This window comes from Tupaia chinensis, unplaced genomic scaffold (assembly GCF_000334495.1).
Source record: "Tupaia chinensis unplaced genomic scaffold, TupChi_1.0 Scaffold000152_1, whole genome shotgun sequence".
Classification (NCBI taxonomy): domain Eukaryota; kingdom Metazoa; phylum Chordata; class Mammalia; order Scandentia; family Tupaiidae; genus Tupaia; species Tupaia belangeri.
Window position 1 is genome coordinate 1,483,263 of NW_006159623.1, and position 22,523 is coordinate 1,505,785.

General features: G+C 40.4%; 1 protein-coding gene across 1 annotated transcript in view; it reads left to right on the top strand.

Moving 5' to 3' along the window:
• The window catches only part of MEGF10 (multiple EGF like domains 10), a 152,850-nt gene that overhangs the window by 4,980 nt on the left and 125,347 nt on the right, over window positions 1–22,523 (top strand). The window contains exons 2-3 of the mRNA XM_006145535.2: window positions 8,191–8,292; window positions 10,361–10,461. Of these exons, the coding sequence (XP_006145597.1) occupies window positions 8,191–8,292; window positions 10,361–10,461 (203 nt within the window). The remainder of the gene's footprint in view (window positions 1–8,190; window positions 8,293–10,360; window positions 10,462–22,523) is intronic.

Below are 22,523 nucleotides of genomic sequence, written 5' to 3' on the forward strand. Positions count from 1 at the left end.
TCGCTTTCTGTCTCTATGTCTCTCTCTGTCTGTCTTCCGGCGAACGCATCCCCCTGTGAAGTAAAACCTCTCCAAAAAAAAAAAAAGAAGAAGAAGAAGAAGACAGAAATGAAGAGAAACTGGCCCAGCTGCAAGGGCCGGGCAGTATGACGCCACCGTGTGATGCCGGAGCCTCATGGGAAGCCTTGGTCCAGGTGTGGGACCAGCCTAAACATGCCTGCTGTGACAGCTTGCGCCACGTTCCTAGCTAACTAGGAGGGTGGTGTGGGAGGATCCTGGCCTGGTGGAGCTCTGGTCAGGCAGTGACTAGCAGTAATGCAACTGGACCCTTGTAGAAAAGATCCTGGGTGCATGTCGCCAGGCCTCCCTGAGCACGTGGGGTGTGTACATGTGATCCAGGCTGGCTGAGACTGGAGGCAGACTGTGGCGTGGCCTGAAGACCCATGCCATGTTGGGGAAGTCTCTGTTTCTTTCTTTCTCTCTGTTTCTCCCTCGTGAAAAGAAAGAAAAAAAGAAAAGAAAACTCTCTCTTTCCCCTCCCAAACTCATTGAAAAAAAAAAGAGAAACCACTCTTTATCCAAATCCTCAATTACTAACCCACAAGTGGTAGTAATTGACTCAGAAGTCCTGAAGCGAGCAAAGATAAGAAACGATGATTATTACCATATCTGATTAAAGTAACACGATGATTTAGGCAGATAAAATGTAATTAAACCACTTTGGAATGTGTCCAAGTGATGATGGCTTTTCCCCTCCTGTTCTTTGACCTTAAATTAAATCTTGTGGTGTTTTTCCCCGGATAATACTTAATAGGTTAAAATCACAGTGATGATATGTTTTCAGTGTGTTTGAGAAGATTAAACAAACAAGCAGGAATAAGGAATTTTACCTCTCGGTGCTGAAAGTACTGTAGAATTCAGATCAGATTTCCTTTTGCCTCAGCCTGCCACTCACTGCCTGCTTCAGAAGCATGAAGTGCTTTATAGCGACATTTTTTTTTTCTTTTTTTGGAGAAGTTTTTGCTATAGGGCGTGTGTGCTCGCCAGAAAGAGAGAGACAGAAAGCGAGAAATCACCCCCAGGGTGGATGGCCATGCCGCGATCCCTTCTCCTCCATTCTCCTCTTGGGATCTTGGGCATGCACGCACACGCGCCCGGCCTGAGTTTAAGCCACCGGATCTGGGACTCGAACTGCGGTCGGCTACATGGGAGTCCAGGGACATAGCCACTACGCTAACTGCTGGTCCCACAGCAACATTTGATGGGATGGAGCTGCAACACAGTGTCTGGGGTCCTGTGGTCCATACTGATTATAAACTGACTCCCGAGCACTGGAGACGCAGTAAGCTCATTGGCGATGAAGGTGGGATTGGACTAGACGATCGAGGAGGTGCCTTTCCACTCTGGATTTAGGAGCAGCTGCTGATGAAGCTGGAGCTGTGGTCTCTGAGTGAAGGAGCTGATGACGTTCAGACAGCAGTCAGGTACTGGCAGAGCAGTGATGAAGAACAGAGGAGTCAGGCCCAGTTCTGAAGACATTTCCTCCCCCCGCCCCCGTTTTTTTTGGAGTTTTTTGTTTGTTTGTTTGTTCTTCTGTTTGCTTTTGCTATAAGGCATGTGCGCTCACCAGAAAGGCAGAGAGACAGAGAGACAGAAAGTGAGAAATCACTCCCTGGGGGGATGGTCATGCCACAATCCCTTCTCCTCACTCCCCTCTTAGGATCTTGGGCATGTACGCACATGCGCCTGGTGTGAGTTTAAGCCACTGAGTCCAGGACTTGAACCGTGGTTGACTACATGAGAGTCCAGCGACATAGCCATTACGCCAACTGCTGGTCCCAGCATTTCCCTTTTTAATACAAACAAACGGCATCCCAAAAGAGCACCCCTTGGAAAATGGTTTGGTCCAGTGTCACTGGACATTATGGTCCAGTGATAGGTGGATATTGAGCAAATTGGTGTAGTCACAGAATATTTAGCAGTCATAATTTGAAAGCTATCGATATTTACTACATGGAAAAATGCTTAAGTTATACTCTTAAAAAGTAGGTTTTGGTGCTGGCAGGTGGAGTGGTGGTTAAGGGCGCTGGACTCCCACATGGCCAACCATGGTTTGATTCCCGGCATTGGCAGTTTGCTTTCTCACTTTCTCTCTCCTGCTCCCTCTCTCTCTCTCTCTTTCTCTCTCTGCTCCTCTCTAGTCAAATTAAAAAATAAAGTTAAATAAAATAATTCTTTTAAAAAAGTAGGTTTCAAAAGAATATGTATGGCACAATTATAATAATATAAAAAATGTAGGAAAAACCCTCAAATTTAAATCCTTAGAGACAGTAAAGAAGCACAGCAAAGTGCTAGGCCTGGTTATGTAGGAGTTGTGGAATTCTCCCTCATCTGCTTAAAAATTTGTTTTCCAAATTGTAGTATTATTATAATACCTTTGAAATTTTATAAAAAGAGAAAAAGACTGTATAGAAAAGAGAACAATGTCTTTAAAAAAAACAGGAAAGAAATTTTGGTTGAAAAGGCTTAGCATCTTTCTCCCACGAACTGAAATGGAAGCCTGGGTAGTTTCTGATCAATGTGAAAGCAATTTATGTTCAGTCAATTCTGAATTGGATTTGAGCATCAAAATAATTTTAATGGGGGACAAGCAGTTAGCGCAATGGCTATGTTGCTGAACTCCCATGTAGCTGACTGTGGTTCAAGTACTGGACCCTGTGGCTTAAACTCATGCCAGGTGCATGTGCCTGCATGCCCAAGATCCCTAAAGTAGAATGGAGGACAAGGGATTGCAGCGTGGCCATCGAAAGGGTGTTGCGGCGTGCCCCCCCCCCCGGGGGGGGGGGGGTGATTTCTCACTTCTGTCTCTCTGTCTATCTTTTTTTTGGCAAGCACACCCACCCTATAGCAAAAACCTCTTCCTCCCAAAAAATAATAATAATTTTAATGGGAAAATTCAAGATTAGGGAGAAATGCTCAAAACTGAATTTTATAATTCCATTTTTTCCACATTGTAATGTTTTTCTTGTGAAAGCCATATCATTTATATTTAGCATTTAGGTGTTGGGCTTTCATTGGACAGAGAGCTCCTTGAGAGCAGGACTTTCACAGAAGTTGCTCAATAGACATTTGTCAAATTTGAATACTAAATATTTGGATTACCCTTTTAGAGAAATGAGCTTTTTTATATCCTAAAACCAGAGAGACATCCTGCAAATGTATGCTGTTGGTAAGCAGTCAGTGGCAAGAAGGGGGAAATCCATGTCCTTTAACATTTCCTCTTATTTAAGGAATCTTCCAGGTTTCTAGAAGCTATGGAATCAATTCCCTCATCCACATCGAAGAGAATTGACCAGGGTCCAGTTTTTTGTTGGTTTGTTTTTGTTTACTATGGGGTGCGTGCACTCGTTGGAAAGACAGAGACAAAGAGACAGAAAGGTTGGTGTCCAAGCCACCATCCCTTCTCCTCCATTCTCCTCTTGGGATCTTGGGTATGCACTCTCTTGTGCTGGTGTGAGTTTAAGCTACCCGGTCCGGGACTTGAACTGCGTAGGAGTCCAGTGATGTGACCATTACACCATCTGCTGGTCCACTAGGGTCCATTTTTTGATGATCACTTTGCTCTCCAAGGCATGAAGATCTGCACATCATAATGTGGCCTTGGAGATTTTTTTGAGAACTCTCTGTCAGCTCTGGTTCCAACCAGTGAATTTAGTTCAGTGAAATTAGTACTGTAGAGCCACATAGAACAAGGTTTGTCACCTACTCAACATCAGTTAAGAGTGGTTTCCATTTCATCCTGTAGCCATCTGGGAAGCAGCTCTGTTTTGCTTGTAGGTGACAAAGGACTGTACCTACACAGCAGTTTCATAGACAGAGGACTTGAATTCTCTTTGCCCTCCACTCAATGTGGAACAGAGATAATAATGGCAAAGTCCTCGAGATTTCATTATTTATAAGCAGCTGAGGAGGAAGAAAAAATTACTGATAAGAAAATCTTAGAACCTCAGAGCACAGCTAGGAAGCTGAAGAAAATATTAATAGCTTAATGTGAGATGTCATTCCAAGAACCTTAATATTTTAGCAGAGGTCTCTTGCTTGGCTCAACAGGGGCTATATCACAGCACATAGGCCTTTGCACACTACCCCATCTGAACTTGTTTTTGCAGGTAGCAACAGGTGGTATCTGTTAGAGTAGAAAGTCATTTATTAGCAAATTGTGTGTGAGAAATTCAGAACGCCCAATGGGAAGGGGTAGTCAGTAATATAATCTCTGACTCTTTTTTATTAAGGTTTTCGTCATAAAATATGCACACTCACCCTGTGAGAGAGACAGAGTGAAGGGAAATGGGAAATCACCCCCAGAGGGGATGGCCATGCTGCAGTCCCTTCCTCTCCATTCTTTTCCTGGCATTTTGGGGCACGCACATGCGTAAACACACACACACACACACACACACACACACACACACAGGCCCTGCATGATTTTCAAGACGCCAGATCTGGGATTCAAACCATGGTCAGCTACGTGTGGGTCCAGTGCCTTAACCACAACACTGGCCTTTTCTGACTCTTTCATTTTAAGTTGATGCAATCAATACCCAAGGAAGTAAGGTTATATTCTGAAGGGTACCCAGCATATTACCTTACTTCTGACACTGAGAACAGTGTCAGATCAGAATGAAAACCCTGCTTTTATCTAATGCAGTGACATTTTTAATAGAGCTGGGTTTTCTGCCTAGCATTTATAGAGAATCTTAAATTTATTGAGAAGTCAAATTGTAATAGTCCAAAAAATGACATACACAAAAATGTGGGTAGCATTATTTCATGGGTGTCCTATCGAAACCTAACTACATAATGACTACCAGACATCAGCTGCAGAGAGAGGACCCACTGTTTTGAGGCCAACATGATGAAATGGGGATTACCTAGATTTTCAAACCAGAAGGATGTGCCTGTGTCTCACTTGAATTTGTTGTGTTTAAATTTCAATCACATTTGTTCTTTACTGTCTCTGGTTGATAGTACATATTAATGAAATCGGGCAATTGATTTGTTAACAAGTGAGTCAATGATTATGGCCCATTTTGTTTGTGTGAGCTAAGATTTTAACGGAAACCTTTAAGATACTCAGAGCAAATAGAATAAATTGTTTGGAGATGAAGATTCTCTAGATTTTCTTGTAGGTAGACACTAAGTTCTTGAACATGTACTAGACTGTATTGAAGTGAAAAGGATGGAATTAAATATTGAATGACTACTCTTAATATTTCATGGCTATTTCCCACCCACATTCTTGGGCCCACAAGAGTGCATGCTTTTATTCTAACAAGTTTAGTGAAAATATTTTGGAAAACAGACTGTTTAAGAAGCAGTAAACTGTATGATTACTTCAGGCTAATCATCTGAGCCATATGTCTAGAAATGGTTTTAAAAACTATAGTTCTGGGACCAGCAATTAGCGTAATGGCTATGTCGCTGGACTCCCACATAGTCGACCGCGGTTCGAGTCCCAGACCCAGTGGCTTAAAATTCACGCCGGGCGCGTATGCGTGCGTGCCCAAGATCCCGAGAGGAGAATGGAGGAGAAGGGATTACGGTGTGGCCATCCCCCCTGGGGGGTGATTTCTTGCTTTCTGTCTCTCTGTCTCTTTCTGTCTGTCTGGCGAGCGTGCGAGCCCTATAAAAAAAACAAAAAAAAAAACCAAAAAACAAACAAAAAAAAAAAACCCCCCCAAAAAAAGGAAAAAAAAAAAAAAAAGACTATAGTTCTTGGTTTTGCCCCATGGATTAGTGGTTAAGAGAGTAGGATTCCACATGGCTGACCATGCGGTTCAAGTCTTGTGTCCGGCAGCTTGAAAAACACCAGGCATATGTGTCTAAAATTTGACAGGATGTGGAAATGGTGGAAAAGGGATTGCAGCATGACCATGCCCTACTGGAGGGGTGCTTTCTCCCTCTCCCTTTCCCTTTGTCTCTGATAAGCACATGTGGAATTAACACAAAAGGACTTCTTTGAAGTTTTTATTTAGACATTTTGTTTAGTAGTTCCCCCTACCTGTGGTTTCACTTTCTGTGGTTTCAGTTCACAGCTACACAGTTCCATAACCTTTCCAGAGAGAGAGAGAGACCACACTCGCATAACTTTTATTACAGCATGTTGCTATAATTATCCTATTTTATTATTAATTACTGTTACTCTATTACTGTACCTAATTTATATTTTTAAAGAATTATTTCCTTTATCTTATTTATCATAATTGTTGTTTTTAACTTGACCAGAGTGAGACACAGAGAGAGAAAGAGAGAGAGAAAGCGAGAAAGCAAGCTGCCAGGTCCTAGACTCAAACCATGGTCAGCCATGTGGGAGTCCAGCACCTTTAACCACCACGTCACCTGCTGGCCCCCTAATTTGTAAATTAAACTTCATCGTGGATATATTACGTATAGTTAAAAAAAAATAGTACCTATGAGGGGCCTTGAAATGAAAAAATGGAATTAAAATGTGGTGTTATTTTGGCACAAAAAACTTGAAACCCATGCATATTCTCTTCATAACATGCGTTTTTCACGAAATTTTGAAGCCCCTGCAAAGATGCAGGGTTTGGTTTCTCAGTTACTATTTTTGGTTTCAGGCATCCACTCGGATTTCGGAACATATTCTCTGCCATAAAGAGAGGGTGACTGTGAATTTCTCCACTGCTTGAGAAGTAGGACAGGCCCACGACCATGAATGATTCCAAGTTCCAGCCAGAGAGATCTTTCTTATTTTTCCAAATCTTCTGTGAATACTTGAAATGCCTCTTTGTTGATTAACTTTATTATTTGTGCATGGATTTAAAGTCAAAAGTTTTTATGAAAGGTCTTTGTTATCCCTGGAGCCCTGGAGTGAGGAAAGATACTAAATACAGAAAAATATCAAGTGATAATGTTTTTTGAAAAAAATTGTTTAATTTTAATTATTATTGTATTCAAATTTTTCTATAAGGCACATGTGCTCACCAGAGAGAGAGGAGAGAATAAGAGAGACAGACAGAGAGAAAGTGATAAAGCAAGCCATCAGATCTGGGACTTGAACTGCAGTCGGCCATTTGGGAGTTGACAGCTTAGCCTCAGCCTGTTGGCCAAGAGTGATATGATTTTAAATTGGGAATGGTAGGGCTTATGGTGAAGAGTGAGAGAGAATTTTCTTTAAAGTTTATACTGTGAGCCCTTGTCTTTACACCTTAATATCAGTGTATTGTTCATATTGGTCCTTCTGGGATTGTAGTTCAAATAGAAACCTATAGAAACATGAGGATTCTCTGAAAAAAGTCGGAACGGAGTTGCAGAAGGATACAATTGAGCCTACAGTTGTTTGTAGTACAACCACTCCTCATTTAACGACCCACCCGGTTACCGATCAGTTCTCCACTGAGGAGAATCCTCTTTTTTTTTTTTTTTTTTTATTTTTGAGAGGTTTTCACTATAGGGTGCATGCGCTCGCCAGACAGACAGAGAGAGACATAGAGACAGAAAGCGAGAAATCACCCCCCAGGGGGGATGGTCACACTGCAATCCCTTCTCCTCCATTCTCCTCTGAGGATCTTGGGCGCACACGCACCCGGCGTGAGTTTTAAGCCACCGGGTCCGGGATGTGAACCACGGTCGACTACGTGGGAGTCCAGCGACATAGCCATTACACTAACTGCTGGTTCCCATGGAGAATCGCCTTTCACAGTTTGCATGAGTCTCGGGAATTCCTTTCTTAGTCTTTGTTTTATTCCCACAGTTAGTATTTACTACATGAAGTGTTTGCAACCACACAAAACTACATATTTCATTTATAAATGTGCATTTTATTGTGCACCCACGTAGTATTCAGAATACATAGAAATGACCACGCCACATTTACATTACTGTGCTGTGGTGTGTCTTGTCACTTTCTGGCGCTTATCTAATGTGTGCTTTCTGTATGGGTAGAGTGACACTATTCTAGGATGGTGTTACATGATATCTGCTGAAAAATATGTACCCTATGGTGTCAGGACACACCACAAGACACCCACCTTTAAGCTTCTCACTTTTTGATCCATTTGTTTATAGGAACGGATCTTGGTCATTAAGTGAGGAGCACCCGTGCATAGTACATCTTTAATGTAAAAAAGGAGAAATACTAATTCCTTATTTATCCTTTTTTTCCCCCAGCTACTCAGTGACTGTGCAAGAGTCATATCCACATCCCTTTGATCAAATTTACTACACCAGCTGCACGGACATCCTGAACTGGTTCAAATGCACGCGGCACAGGTAATGCAGAGGCACAGACGTGCTTGTGGCTTGGCTAGCTGGGCATTGAGTCTGACAAGGGCGGACGGGTTCCTTCCTCGAGAAAGTACATCCATTCATTCTGTGGATAGCGACTGAGGACTTGCTGCTGCCCTAGTCTTGTTTCAGGACAAAAGGGTCAGAGGAAACCAGAAAGGTCATCCCTGCCCTGAAGGAGCTTACAGTCTAACCACAGAGAAAATGTCTGCTGCTTTCTATCACTTGGCTAGGAAGGTTTCATCCCGGTTCCGTGCTGCGCATAGCTGGGAAGACACTCTTAAATGTAGATATCAACAGATAGCATGAATGCATAACACAGCACGCGTTTCTAAGTGAACCCCTGACTCAATTTAGACTGGTTTAAATTTGACTCTTAAGTAAAACATGCCATTTTTTAAATGAATGTTAACACACACACACACACACACACACACACACACACACAAATCTAAACATTATTAAATATAATGAGATATTAATATAGAAGAGAACCCTGATGCCATAATTGTATGAGTGAAATATGTATAGTCCAGAGAGGTACAAGTTACAGGTTGAGCGTGCACCTGCTGATTTGTACTGCACTAAATGACATGCTCGGTGTCTTCACACACGCTGTCCTTGGCTACGCCATCCAAACGAGCATCGCCTTCCTTCACTTTCTGTTCCCTCACTCAGGCTTTATTTTTCTTCACAGCATTTACTCATTCACAGACATTATATGATATGATTATTTGTTTAATGTGTATCTTTATTTAAACAAATTCTACCAGATCTGTCTTCTCCAGTAAAATATGTCATTTGAGAACTAGGATTTATACACACACACACACACACACACACACACACACACACACATATATATATATATATATATATATACACACACACACATATATATAAAAAAATATATATATGTATATATATAAGAGTATTGGAGAGATTTTTGCTATAAGATATATGGATGTATGTGCTTGCCAGAGAGAGAGAGAGAGAGACAGAAAATGAGAAATGACTCCCCCTAAGAGGGGATGGCCCGATCAAAGTCCCTTCTCGTCCATGCTCCTCTTGTGATTTTGGGCACACACGCATACACACCCAGTACAAGTTTCAGGCTGCTGGGTCCAGGACTTGCACCATGATCAACCATGTGGGAGTCTAGTGCCTTAACTACTATGCCACCTGCTGGTCCCTAGTTTTATATTGTTTTGCTGGAATATTGTGAGTGCTCAATAAACTTGATAATTCAGTGAACCAGTGAATGAATGTTGCTTTAGTTAAATGGAAAAACCTTTTATTAGTCTTTTGTTTTATAGTAAGATGAAATTGATTTTGAAAAGGATTCTCCAGATTCCTCCTTTAAAACACATGTAAGTGAATGCTGCTTAATGGGTATCATATTTGAGAAAACTTCACAAAGTTCACTGATGTGGAATTAAAGTAAGAATGTATTTTAGTGCAAAATTTTGAAATCAGTGCAGTTTTTACATAATACACATTTTCCATGAATGTCTTTCTTTAATAGCCAGAGTGTGCATGCATTCACCAGAGAAAAACAAAGAGACAGAGAGAGAGAGACAGAGAAAAGGGGAGAAAACATACCCCCCAGTGGGGCTTGGTCATGCCGCCATCCCTCCTCCTCCATTTCCGCATCCAGTAAGGACTTAGGATACACAAGCACTTGTGCATGGCATGTTTGTCAAGCTGCTGGGCTAGGATTCAAACTATGATTGGCCATGTGAGATTTAGCCCCCTTATCCCACTATGGGCTTGGCCTTCCATGAACTTCTGGAAGACTTCATATAAAATTTTTCAATATTTTTAAAGATATATCAGGATAAATGAAGTAGAGAAGTCATGGAATATCTGAACCGTTCTTACCAAACTGGTAAGGATACTATCGGTCAAGACATACATTCCATGTTCTAAATTATATGGAAGTACTTTACTTTTTATGTGGTTAGTGTATTTAATAGGCCTTTTTATTCAAGTAGAAATTATTTCTAATTGTCAGTCAAAAGAACTAACAATGTGATTGTCCTGCTTTCTGTAGAATTAGTTACCGGACAGCTTATCGGCATGGAGAGAAAACTATGTACAGACGCAAATCCCAGTGTTGCCCTGGATTTTATGAAAGCAGGGAAATGTGTGTCCGTAAGTAAGACTTTATCTCTTCGAGGCTTGCTTGTTTTTCTCAGAGTCGGATTCTTCTGTTAATGGCAACCACGACGGAGGCCCGGGGAGATGGGACACCTTGGAGCATTTTCCTTCCCTCTTGGTTGTTCCTTTCTTGGCCGTGTAATGAGGGAAGCATTAACTCTGTTCCCCTGTGCTATCACAAAATCTCTAAATGGATGTTGTTTGAGGAGGAAACAGCTCTTCCAGAAAAAGGTTGCAAGGCCACATGTGGCTATATTAATTGCAATTCTTCAATAAAAGTCTCATTGGAAATTGGTCCAGAGTCATCATCACCCTTAGGTCACAGAAGGGAACAGAGCCTTTGTTTGCCTGCATCTGACCTGAGGGAACTTCCTAGAGGCCAGAATGTCCTTTGCTGGTGGGTAGAATTATCAGGCTTATTAAATGTAAGGGATTTTTTTGTATTAAGAAATGACAATAAGCCTAGGTTACTAAGTTGAACTTCTTTTTCATTGTCATTTTCTCTCTCCTTTTCCCTCTTTATCTCACCAATTTGTTCTGAGATGTCTTGAGAGAAGTTTGTATTTTATGATACATGTCCGAAAATACTAGAATGTCATTTCTTTTTCTTTCTTTCTTTTTCATTTTATTTTATAATTTCTGATTTACACATTACTGTACATCTTTATGAGGTATGAAGCATGCATACAGTGTGTAATGATCAATTGAGGACTAGAATAGCAGGCTTCATGCAGTTTGCTGTTGAGATTTCTTACTATGGGTGTAGGTCCCTTAGAAGAGATCATTGAAAACTATTTTATTCTAGTACTTTGACTCAATACTCAGGCAGAGGGATACTTTCTTAGTTGAGACTCTGCTCTTTAAGGTGAGACTCTGCTGTCTGAATTGATACATGGATGTTGAATAGTATAGACTAGTATAGAGATGTTGAATAGTATAGATGTGGAATAGTGGAGGTTCTGCTGAAATTTGGAGGAACGACTGGGCAGATCTGAGCCTAAGAACATGTCTCATTTTTCTTTCAACACAGATTCTATTCTTTCTTTCTTTTTTTTTTTTTTTTTTGAGAGATTTTCACTGTAGGGCGCGTGCACTCGCCAGACAGACAGAGAGAGACATAGAGACAGAAAGCGAGAAATCACCCCCCAGGGGGGATGGTCACGCCACAATCCCTTCTCCTCCATTCTCCTCTTGGGATCTTGGGCACGCACGCACATGCGCCCGGCGTGAGTTTTAAGCCACCGGGTCCAGGACACGAACCCCGGTCGACTACGTGGGAGTCCAGCGACATAGCCATTACGCTAACTGCTGGTTCCCACAGATTCTATTCTTTATGCAGATGGGGAACACTCCCCAACTTTGATATAGCATCAGGGCTACAGATGATTATAAACATTCATAGAAAAAAATATTAGAACATGTAAGACAAAAAGGAAAAATAAAAACACACTGTGAATGACTTTCCTGGTCAGCAAACATATTTCTGTAACATATTATGAATATATTATTGCATTATACATGTGTATTTAACCAATCTCAACTCTTCAATGTTTATATGATTTCCAAGTTTTGCCGTTTGTAAGTTTCTCTAAAAGACATTATTGTGGTTAATTAATTGTCCATGTCTTTAATTAAGTACGGATAAATGACTAGAAGTAGAATTGCTGGTCAGAGGTATACTTATTTCTAAGACCTTTTTTTTTGAGAGATTTTCGCTATAGGGCGCGTGCGCTCGCCGGAGAGAGACATAGAAACAGAAAGCGAGAAATCACCCCCCAGGGGGGATGGTCACACCGCAATCCCTTCTCCTCCATTCTCCTCTCGGGATCTTGGGCACGCACGCACACGCGCCTGGCGTGAGTTTTAAGCCACTGGGTCCAGGACACGAACCGTGGTCGACTACATGGGAGTCCAGCGACATAGCCATTACGCTAACTGCTGGTTCCCAGACTTTGGATGTGTTTCCAATTTATACTGTTCCCACCAGCAGTAAATGGGAATGCCTCCTTGCTTATACCCTGTAAGCAATTTTCTCTTTGCTAATATTTTCTTAATTTGCACGTCTTTGATTAATAAAGATGCTGAATAAGAAAGGTTACATGTTTATAATCAAACATCTTAGAGAATAATCATGAGCCGAGCTCAGTGGCCTAGGCTGATGAGACAATTTTACGGGAAGGCAGCAATGAGACCATCTCCCAGAGGCCTCAGGTGACACTGTCTCGGTGCCTCTACGGGGTTCAACCTCTGAGCACAACTGTCAATGTACTGAGCCTACTTCTGTCTCCTAGGATACAATTCTATTAACCCAGGTCATAGGATTTATGTGGAAAACCAGGGTGCTATTTCATTAAGTTACACAGAGCTTGGGAGGCACTTGGGCCTTGGTCTTCCGGCCATGGCCATACCTTACTCCTTGAGGCCCTGGCTTGTGAGAATCCAGCTTTTACTGGAGGGCTGGTGGGGAGTGTGGGTCTAAGCAAGTTTATAGAAGGCAAGAGGATTTCAGTTACTTGTCACACCAGCGTTCCATTGCCCAATACTTCTTTTTTAAATTGATTAGTATACCTCTTTTTTTTTAAGAATTGTTTATTTAGTGAACTTAATTCATTAGTTATTATTGTTATTATTATTTTAATTTGTTATTGGACACATCCACTCACCAGAATGTATGCCACCAGGTCTGGGACTCAAACTGTGGTCTTCCATGTGGGAGTCTAGCACCTTAGCCACCATGCCACCTACTGGCTCTAGTGCAGCTCTTAGAAAGCTAGATATCTCCACTAGCATTGTCATGCCTGAAATTAAATTGGTAAAATAACATTTTATCTCCCTTTAGACAAAGTGTCCCCTAGAATGCGTAGATGGGCATCTCTGTCTTTAAAATCTCATTTTTCTAGACCTTTTTGGCTGCTCAGCTGCCCCTGGATACTGAGGCATTTTTCCCTTTTGATATGCTAATGCATTTAATCAGTTTCCAGCCTAGTCTCAGGGACCTGGGAGCTATTTGGTCTCTATAAGGGTGTTTTACATTTCTCCACTCAGATGCCTTAATTTCATTGCTTACCCAACCACGAGAGACTTCTGCACTTCTTTGACCTCCTTGTTGTTGGGATGCCCCACAGTAACTTCGTCCTCTCGACAGCTGGCACTACTGAGGGATCCTTGAGGATAAAGGAAGAAAGAACTCATGATTCCTGGTTCTGCTTTCATAATCTCTTTGTCAACCGGGTTTTGCTGGGAGGCAAATAGCACAGTCACAGCTTTTTTTTTTTTTTTTTTTTTTTTTTAACTGTTCACAGTTACCAAAAGGAATAGAAGCTTAGGAAGCAGTCCTAATTCTGGTTAAATTTCGGGTTGTCAGTTTATCTGGAAGGCAAAAAAGGATGACTTTATGCAAATACCTGTATTTGAAAAAAACTAGGTAGCCGAAGGAGAAGTAGCTTCTCGAGGAGAGTGGGTACCTCTGCACCCCTACGTCGTCCTGCCCCACCTGTCCCTGCACAGTAGATCCCACTGCAGAGGGTTAGTCTGGGGACCGTACCTGGGATTCTCCCTTTCACAGCTTTCTCTGGGGACCCAGCTGACTGTCCTAGCTCTCACCTCTTAGAGACGTGGATTAGAGACCTCCTTCCCAGCTTCAGAGATTAGAACACTTTACAAATGTTCCAAGTAGCTCTTCACCAGGAAAGTCAAGGACATGGCTGTTGCAGATTCGTCTTCTCCACACCTCAGAGACATTTCTGGAGAGCTGGTTGCTAGTGCAGGGTCAGCCGTGGTTGAGGAAGGGGGACTGAGTGACCTCAGGAACACCTAGCCAGGCTTACTTCGGAGAAGGGGTCTAGGGAGCCATGACCTTGTCAGAACTCTGAGGAGTTTGTAGATGCCACCAGGAGGGTGTAGCACATTGCCACTTGTTTCAACTTGGGCTTGGAAAGAAAGCAGGTTTCTATTCTACTTGTCCATATCAAGGAAATCATGGTTCTTTTATAATAAGTCGTTTACTTCGTAAGAAAGAACATCAGATTCAATCCAGTGGGTTCAAGTAAGTTTAACATATATTCACTGGGTACTTCCAATAGATTAAACCAATGAACTGGACCCCAGGGATTAAATATGTGTATAAACCAAACATGCTTTCTTCCTTCTAAGAGTTTTGGAGTCTTTTTCATATAGTTAAGACAACAACAAAGAACAATTTATTGAGTGCTTACTATACCAGGTATATGTATTATCTTATTAAATTCCTAAAACATCACTATGAGCATGTATCATTACACCCATTTTATAAATGAAGAAACTGAGACTTTGAGAAATTAAATTTTTCCATTATGATCAGTTGGTAGTGAATGGTGGGGGATGATGCTAGTGTATATTCTGAATGGAGAATGAGATACTTCACCTCAATAGAAGAAATTAAAATGGCAGAGCAGTTTATGAACCATGGATTTTTTCTAACTTCTATCATATTTTTGTCCGAGATTTATCAGCTGCATTTTGGTTCTGTGACTTCAAAGATTAAATAAATATACTAGATAATTTTGTCTCTGGAAAACAAAGTCAAGAAATTTGATTTTATTCACAAATTCAATTGTATGTTCCTTGTGTTCAATTGTTAAAAATGACTTTTAAAATGACCAAAATCAATAAAAATTATTCTTATAAAACTTGATTTTTAAAAATATCCTAAAAGCAAAGACCTTTAGAGGAATTAAGTAAGTAGATCATAAACATGGGGTGTTATGTTTACACCAACCAGAAGACTGCAGATCTTATAGGTGCACTTGGTAGGTCTTCGGTATGATTTTGTGTGTGATTTTTGTTTTGTTTTGTTTTGTTTTGTTTTTGTAAGAGAAGTGTTGGCTTTGTATTTAAAACAAACAAGCAAAACCAGCTGCTTAGCTTCTTTATTTCACATTTGTGAATTAAGTTTAAGAGGATCACATTAAAGAATTTCAAATGTGCAAAGTACTTAGTGCAAGTTCTAAGCATATCTTACTAATTCAAGTTTTAATTATTACAGGTACATTTATTTATTTTATTTATTATTTAATTTTTCTTTATCGCCTTGGCATAATTATTTCACAACTATTTTCAGATTAATTTCACATTTTACATAAATTCCCCATTGTAATGTATACAATATATGTTTTTTTAACAGAAAACATTACAATTTTTATATGTTAAATGTTTCTTCACTTTGCACCTTGTACCCACCCTCTACCACCTACTCTCTACCATTCACTCTCTTCCATTACAGTCTCTAATATAACCTCTCTACTGTCATATCTTTGACTCCATTTCTGCCACAGATATTCAGTACATATTGAGGGAGGATATGCAGTGTGTCTCTTTCAAAGTCTGAATCACTGCACTCAATGTTAAGTCTATAATAGTCATTCACTTTGTATCAAATGATAGGATCTCATTGTTTCTTATGGTTGAGTAATATCCCATAGTATACATGTGCCACAGTTTTTCAACCGGGTCACTAGTTTTTGGACACTTAGGCTGGTTCCATGTCTTAGCAATGGTGAATAATGCTGCAATAAATATGAATGTGCAAGTGTCTTTCTGATTGAGTGTTTTACTAACCCTCGGGTAAATGTCAACGAATGGGATTATTGTGTCATATAGTAGTTTTATTTGTAGGTTTTTGAGAAACCTCCATGATATTTTCCACAGAGTCCATACTAATTTACATTCCACCAACGGCTAAGAGGGTTCCTTTTCTCCACAGCCTTGTCAATACTTGTCGTTCTTCATTTTTCTGATCTTAGCCATTCTAACTTGAGTTAAATGATATCTCATTGTGGTTTTAATTTGCATTTCCTTTGTGACAAGAGACTTTGAACCTTTTTTTTCATGCCTTTTGGCTATTTGTAAGTCTTTTGGGAGAGTTGTTACTACTGCATTTTGTTTCATCTTTCAGAAAAATCGCAATGGGAGGCGAGCTCATGGTGTGGTGGTTAAGGCAACTGGATCCCACATAGCCAACTGTATAGTTTGAGTTCTGGGCCCAGCAATTTCGAAAACATGCCAGATGCATGTGCTTGTATGCCCAAAATCCAAATGGAGGGAGAAATGGATGGGAGGGATTGTGATATGACCATTTCCTATGTGTGTGTGGGGGGGTGCTTTCTCACTTTCTCTCCCCCCCCTCTCTCTTAGGTGAGTACATATGGACTCTGGCAAAATAAAAATAAATCTAGCAATGAGCTTACTCAGGTGCTCATTCTTTCTTAGAGCTTCTAAGTTTCCAGGGATAAGAACAGTAGCTCAGAAAGATACTGAAGAGTCTTCTTTTATATATCCGTGACTAGAGCACCCTGGAGTCAGTCTTTCATATAGATTCATCTTTCCCAGGAGAAAGCTCGATTTTATGTTTACATATAACAGGGTGGCAGGTAGTCATTAGGATAATGCTTCATTCTGTCAGTCATGGGGATTCTTGGATAAAAACCTTGGTTTTCTATTGTAGGGAGCATGATGAAGATACTGGCTCTGCTGATGACTGGAATGTGCATGGAAAGTGTGCGTGTGTGTGTGTGTGTGTGTGTGTGTATGTACTATGAAAATGCAGATTCTGACTTGATAGGTCCAGGTATGGGGCCCATATTAATTCGTTTCTGCCTAACCCCCAGGCTGTGCCTCAAGTTGCTGTCCGCAGCGTACTCTGAGTAACGAGGCTTTTGTTCAGGACGTGGGTGTATGTCACCAGGCAGAAAGAACCCAAACCAAGTGTCTGAAAAATGATGTGCTTAGAAGCCTTTTAAAAGAATCTGCTTAAATAAAATAACTGGATTGGAAAATTTTTAATAAAGTATTACTAGGACATGAAGAAATGTGATTTCTTGATAAGGTTTACTTTGTTCATAAATTGAGTTAAACTCAAGATTGCTTATCTCCCAGGATTAGTATTTTTGCCTGATCTATGTTAAGAGACAATTTAGGGGGGTAGCAGCTGGCATGGTGGTTAAGGGTGCTGGACTCCCACATGGTTGAACATGGTTCGAGTCCCGGACCTGGCTGCTTGCTTTCTCACTTTTGCTCTCTCTCTCTCTTGCTCACTCACTCTGGTTCTCTCTAGTCAAATTAAAATAAATTTAAAAATGAAGTTAAATATAATAATTCTTTAAAATAAGAGAAAGAAACAATTTAGGTGTGCTTCATTTTTATTTTATTTATTATTGTTATTTTTTAATTTGACCAGAGAGAGACAGAGAGAGAAGGACAATGAGAAAGCAAGCCATCAGGTCCAGGACTGGAACCATATCAGGTCAGGAGTCCAGTGCTTTAACCACCACGCCACTGTCCAGACCCATGTTTCATTATTTTTCATTTGAAAATTTTCAAGTATTAATGAAGAAAATGCCCAGAAAAATTAAATTGAAAATGCCTGCAGGAATGACATTTTTTTTCTCTAAATTTTGCCAAGGATGTTTGCACTTGTCCAAGAGAGGGAGAGAGAAAGAGAGCAAGAGAAAGAAGGAAAGTAAAAAAGCACCCCTCCATGGAGAATGTTTACACCACAAGCCCTTTTCTATTTCTCCCTCCTTTTAGGATTTTGGGCACACACGCACACAAAATCAGAGTATTTTTTAAGCCACTAGGTCTGGAACTCAAACTGTGCAGTCAGCTACATGGGATCCAGCTGCCTGACCACCACACCACCTGCTGGCCTGAGCTAAATGGTTTTAATATTACTATGTATATACATACATCTACATACATATGTGTGTGTATATATGTATCTGTATATGTATGTAAGTGTGTGTGTCTACATGATGTATGTATGGGTTTTGGGAGTATTTTTTGAAAAATCACAAAACAAGGATCAGCAGATGGCTCAGTGGTTATGTCACTGGACTCCCGCATAGACAACTGAGGTTCAGGTACTGGACCTGGTGACTTAACACACATGCCAAGTGCATATGCATGTGTGCCCAAAATCCCGAGAGGAGAGTGGAAAAGAGGGGATTGCAGTGTGTCTATCCTTCCTGGGGAGTGATTTCTCACTTTCTGTCTCTCTGTCTCTCTGGTAAGCACATGTACCCTCTAGCAAAAAATCTCTCTAAAAAATAAATAAAAATCACAAAACAAAAAGATAAATAAATTAATAAATGTTAAAAAGGACGTCAGTTCCCTAGGTTTACACACATAGGGTAGTTTGGGGACTTGAACCTAGGTTTAATTTGTCCGTTTTCTCCATTCTACTTGAGAATCTGTAGATTCTTCTTTTTCTCAGCAGTCACAAGGGAGAGGCGATAAATAGAACAGCTTTCTTTCGAAAACTCTGTGCTGTTCGTGTGCGCTAGACTTCAGAGTGCTCGTGTTTGTATTCATGGTCAACAATGGGTATGTTGAAAGAGGAGAACAATCTCCAGGGGTCTCTCACCACGACCTTACAAACCAGTCACACTTCCTGCTTCCCTGTGTCCCTCATATAACAGCTCCTACATATGCACTAAGATCCATGCATGGAACAAAGAGTAATTAGCTAACTGTGCCATCTCATAAAAATCGCACAAATCTAAACATTACACAACTTCAATGTGTATTATAAAAACTGCTATGTGTTAATGAAAGTGTATTGGAATGCATTTGAGTAAGCATTTATTTAAGTACAAGAACCTGAGATTTTAATCATTAACATTTCTACAAGAAATCTCTCTCTCTCTCTTTTTTTTTTTTTTTTTTTTTAGGGAGAGAGATTTTAACTATAGGGTGTGTGCACTTGCCAGAGAGACAGAGAAAGACAGAAAGTGAGAATTCACCTTCTAGGAGGTGGCCATGCCACAATCCTTTCTCCTCCATTTTCCTCTCGGGTTCTTGGGCACGCATGCACATGTGCCTGGCGTGAGTTTTAAGTCACTGGGTCCTAGATTTGAACCATGGTCAACTACATAAGAGTCAACAACATAACCATTATGTAGGTCCCAAAAAATCAGTTTTTTTTTTAATGTTATTAAAATCATACATATAGGAACCAGTAGATGGCATAATGGTTATATCACTGGACTCCCACATGGTCAACTGCAATTCGAGTCCTGGACCCAGTGGCTTGAAACTCAAGCCAGGCACATATGTGTGAGTGCCCAAACTCCTAAGAGGAGAATGGAAGAGGGAGGATTGCGGCATGGCCATCCCCCCCAGGGAGTGGTTTACTGCTTTCTGTCTCTCTCTCTCTCTGGCCAGCACATGTGCCCTATAGCAAAAATCTTTGAAAAACAAAACCAAAAAATGCATCATGACATTAGTCTAAAAACTAAAAATATGAGCACTATACATTGATTCTCTAACATATTTATTTACTTAATTTAAAATCTTTACAAGGTTTCATATTTTGGTTTACATTTTAATATAATTTTGGTGGTCTCTTTTTCAATTTATAGACCTCTTTTTCTGATATTTATTACTTTTCATTATGGTAAAAAGCACATAACATTACACTTTCTATCTTAGTGTATAGTTCAGTAGTGTTAAACAAATTCACATTGTTGTGTAACAGATCTCTAGAACTTTTCATTTTTCAAAGCTGAAACTCTGTTTCCATTTAACACTAATTCCCTCTCTCTCCTCACCTTTCTACTTTTTGTTTCTATAATTCTGACTACTTTAACTACTTCATATAAATGGAATTATACAACATTTGCCCTTTTGTGACTGGCTTATTTCGCTTAACATAATGCCATTGAGTCTCATTTATACTGTAGCATGTGATAGGATTTCCTTCTTTTTTAAAAGACTCTGTAATACTCCTTTGTATTGTTTACTGAAGGTTTTCCTTTTTAAAATTATGTCTGGTTTACGTGTAGCTACAGTGAATCCTGTGGGGTACAGTACGGATTTACAAAGCATGCGTACAGTGTACGATAACCACACCAAGGATACAGATAAAGTTCTCTTACTTGACATTGAGCATTGCATTACGTTCTGCATATTCCATAGCTCTGCCAGGCTTTTTTATTTGTTTGTTTGCAAGTGTATATTGAATGGTTAATGACATTTTTTACTTTGCTGTAGTACATTCATCCATACCTTCTCCCTTTGTACTTGTATTCTTGTGACTATTAATAATATTTTTTCCAAATCCCCACCACCTCTCTTTTTCACCCTTTCTACCCCTCCACCTCCACTCACCCCTCCTCTACCCTTCTGGTAGATACCAGAAGCTGTAATTCCACCCTACTCCATGTGGCTTCTGGTGTCTACCATTACTCTCTCTACTGTGTCATCAGATCCTTCAGTTTTCCCCATAGTATGGACATTTGGTTTATGTTAAGTGGGGACATACAGTGTTTGCCTTTTATAGCTTGCCTTATTTCTCTTAGCATTATTTCTTCTTTGCTGAAGTTTTTAAATACCAGAGATCATGGTTCTTGATTACTATTAGGTCATCAGGAAAATCATGACATATTTTTCTATGCAAAAATGTTTCATGATTTTCCCGACGACCCAGTATCTTTCTTTTTCTTTCTTTCTTTCTTTTTTTTTTTTTTTTTGAGAGGATTTTTTGCCATAGGGCACGTGCACTTGCCAGACAGAGAGACAGAAAGTGAGAAATCACCCCCCAGGGGGATGGCCACGCCGCAATCCCTTCTCTTCCATTCTCCTCTCAGGATCTTGGGCACACACACACATGCGCCCGGCGTGAGTTTTAAGCCACTGGGTCCGGGACGCGAACCGCGGTCGACTACATGGGAGTCCAGCGACATATTATGCTAACTGCTGGTCCCTGAGGACCCAGTATCTTGATGGAGCAAACTGAGCCCATTGTCTAGACTAGGTGATATATCCTGTATTCCTTACATTTAAGACATAATATTTCCTAGTATTAGTTTCAAGTTAGTTTAGAACCCTCACCTAATTGGCTACTCTAGTTGATTGAATTTTGTGTATCTTTGGACATAAAGATATGTAATTTTTTTGCCTGATGTCATTTTTAAATATAATTTTTGAGGGATATTTTTTGTGTACACTTACTGGAGACAGAAAGTGAGAAATCAACCCCCAAGGGGGATGGCCATGCCACAGTCCCTTCTCCTCCATTCTCCTCTTGGGATTTTGGGAACACACATGGCTCCTGGTGTTTTAAGCCACCAGGTCTGGGATTCAAACTGTGGTTGACTATGTGGGAGTCCAGCAATATAACCATTATGCCATCTGCTGGGCCCTTAAATGTAATTTTTATCTTTTATGACCACACATATCTTGTGAGTGTCAGAATGGTATCTGATTGCATTTTGTAAGTCTCTGGCTGTGTTTGGAAGTGATCACAACCTCTGAGGTCATCTAACTTGCCCTTTTCCACCTTGTCTTGGGCTTGTTCCATGTACAGTCTGAAGTTACATGAGTGGAAGCTGTGTGGCCCTTTTTCCAGGGTATTAATTTCCTCTAAAAGATCAGCAGTCTCCAGACACTTCTCATCTTTGCATTGTCCCCACTCCTTGGCCTGCAGAAAATGCTATATAGCTCTCTAATTTGGAGTACTGATTTGTTCCTAGGACGAAAGCCACACAACACGACTTGGCCTAAATGTAGTGTGTTCTGAGATCAATTGCTTTGCCTGCCTTGCGTCCCTTTCCTATCTGTTTTTCGTTCCTCTTTTCTCTTTCTTTTCACCTTCTGCTCTCTCCTTCCCTCTTTCTCCTCCTTCTCTTCTTCCCTAACATGTACTTCTTTATTTAGCTCTTTATTTGTTGTAACTCCATTTCTTCCCTCCCTTCTTTCCTTCCTTTCTAAGCACCAGGCGCATCAGAGGGAAGGAGTGAACCACTGTTGGTGTTCTCCAGGCTCAGTGTACACTAGAGGACAGGAGTGCGAATGGAGAGCACTGGGAAGGGGAAGGCCCTCTGGCTCCTTAGTCTCACTTGTGTTACTGTGTTCCTTGGAGGTTAAACCCTCTGGCCACTCCCATCGGGATGTGAATTTGTTATATCTTTTTAAATAATTTTATTTACAATTATCTTTCACAGTGAAGTCTTTATTTTTTTTTTTTTTTTTTTTTTTTGTTTTGAAAAAAAAAAAAAAAAAAAAAAAAAGGAAAAAAAAAT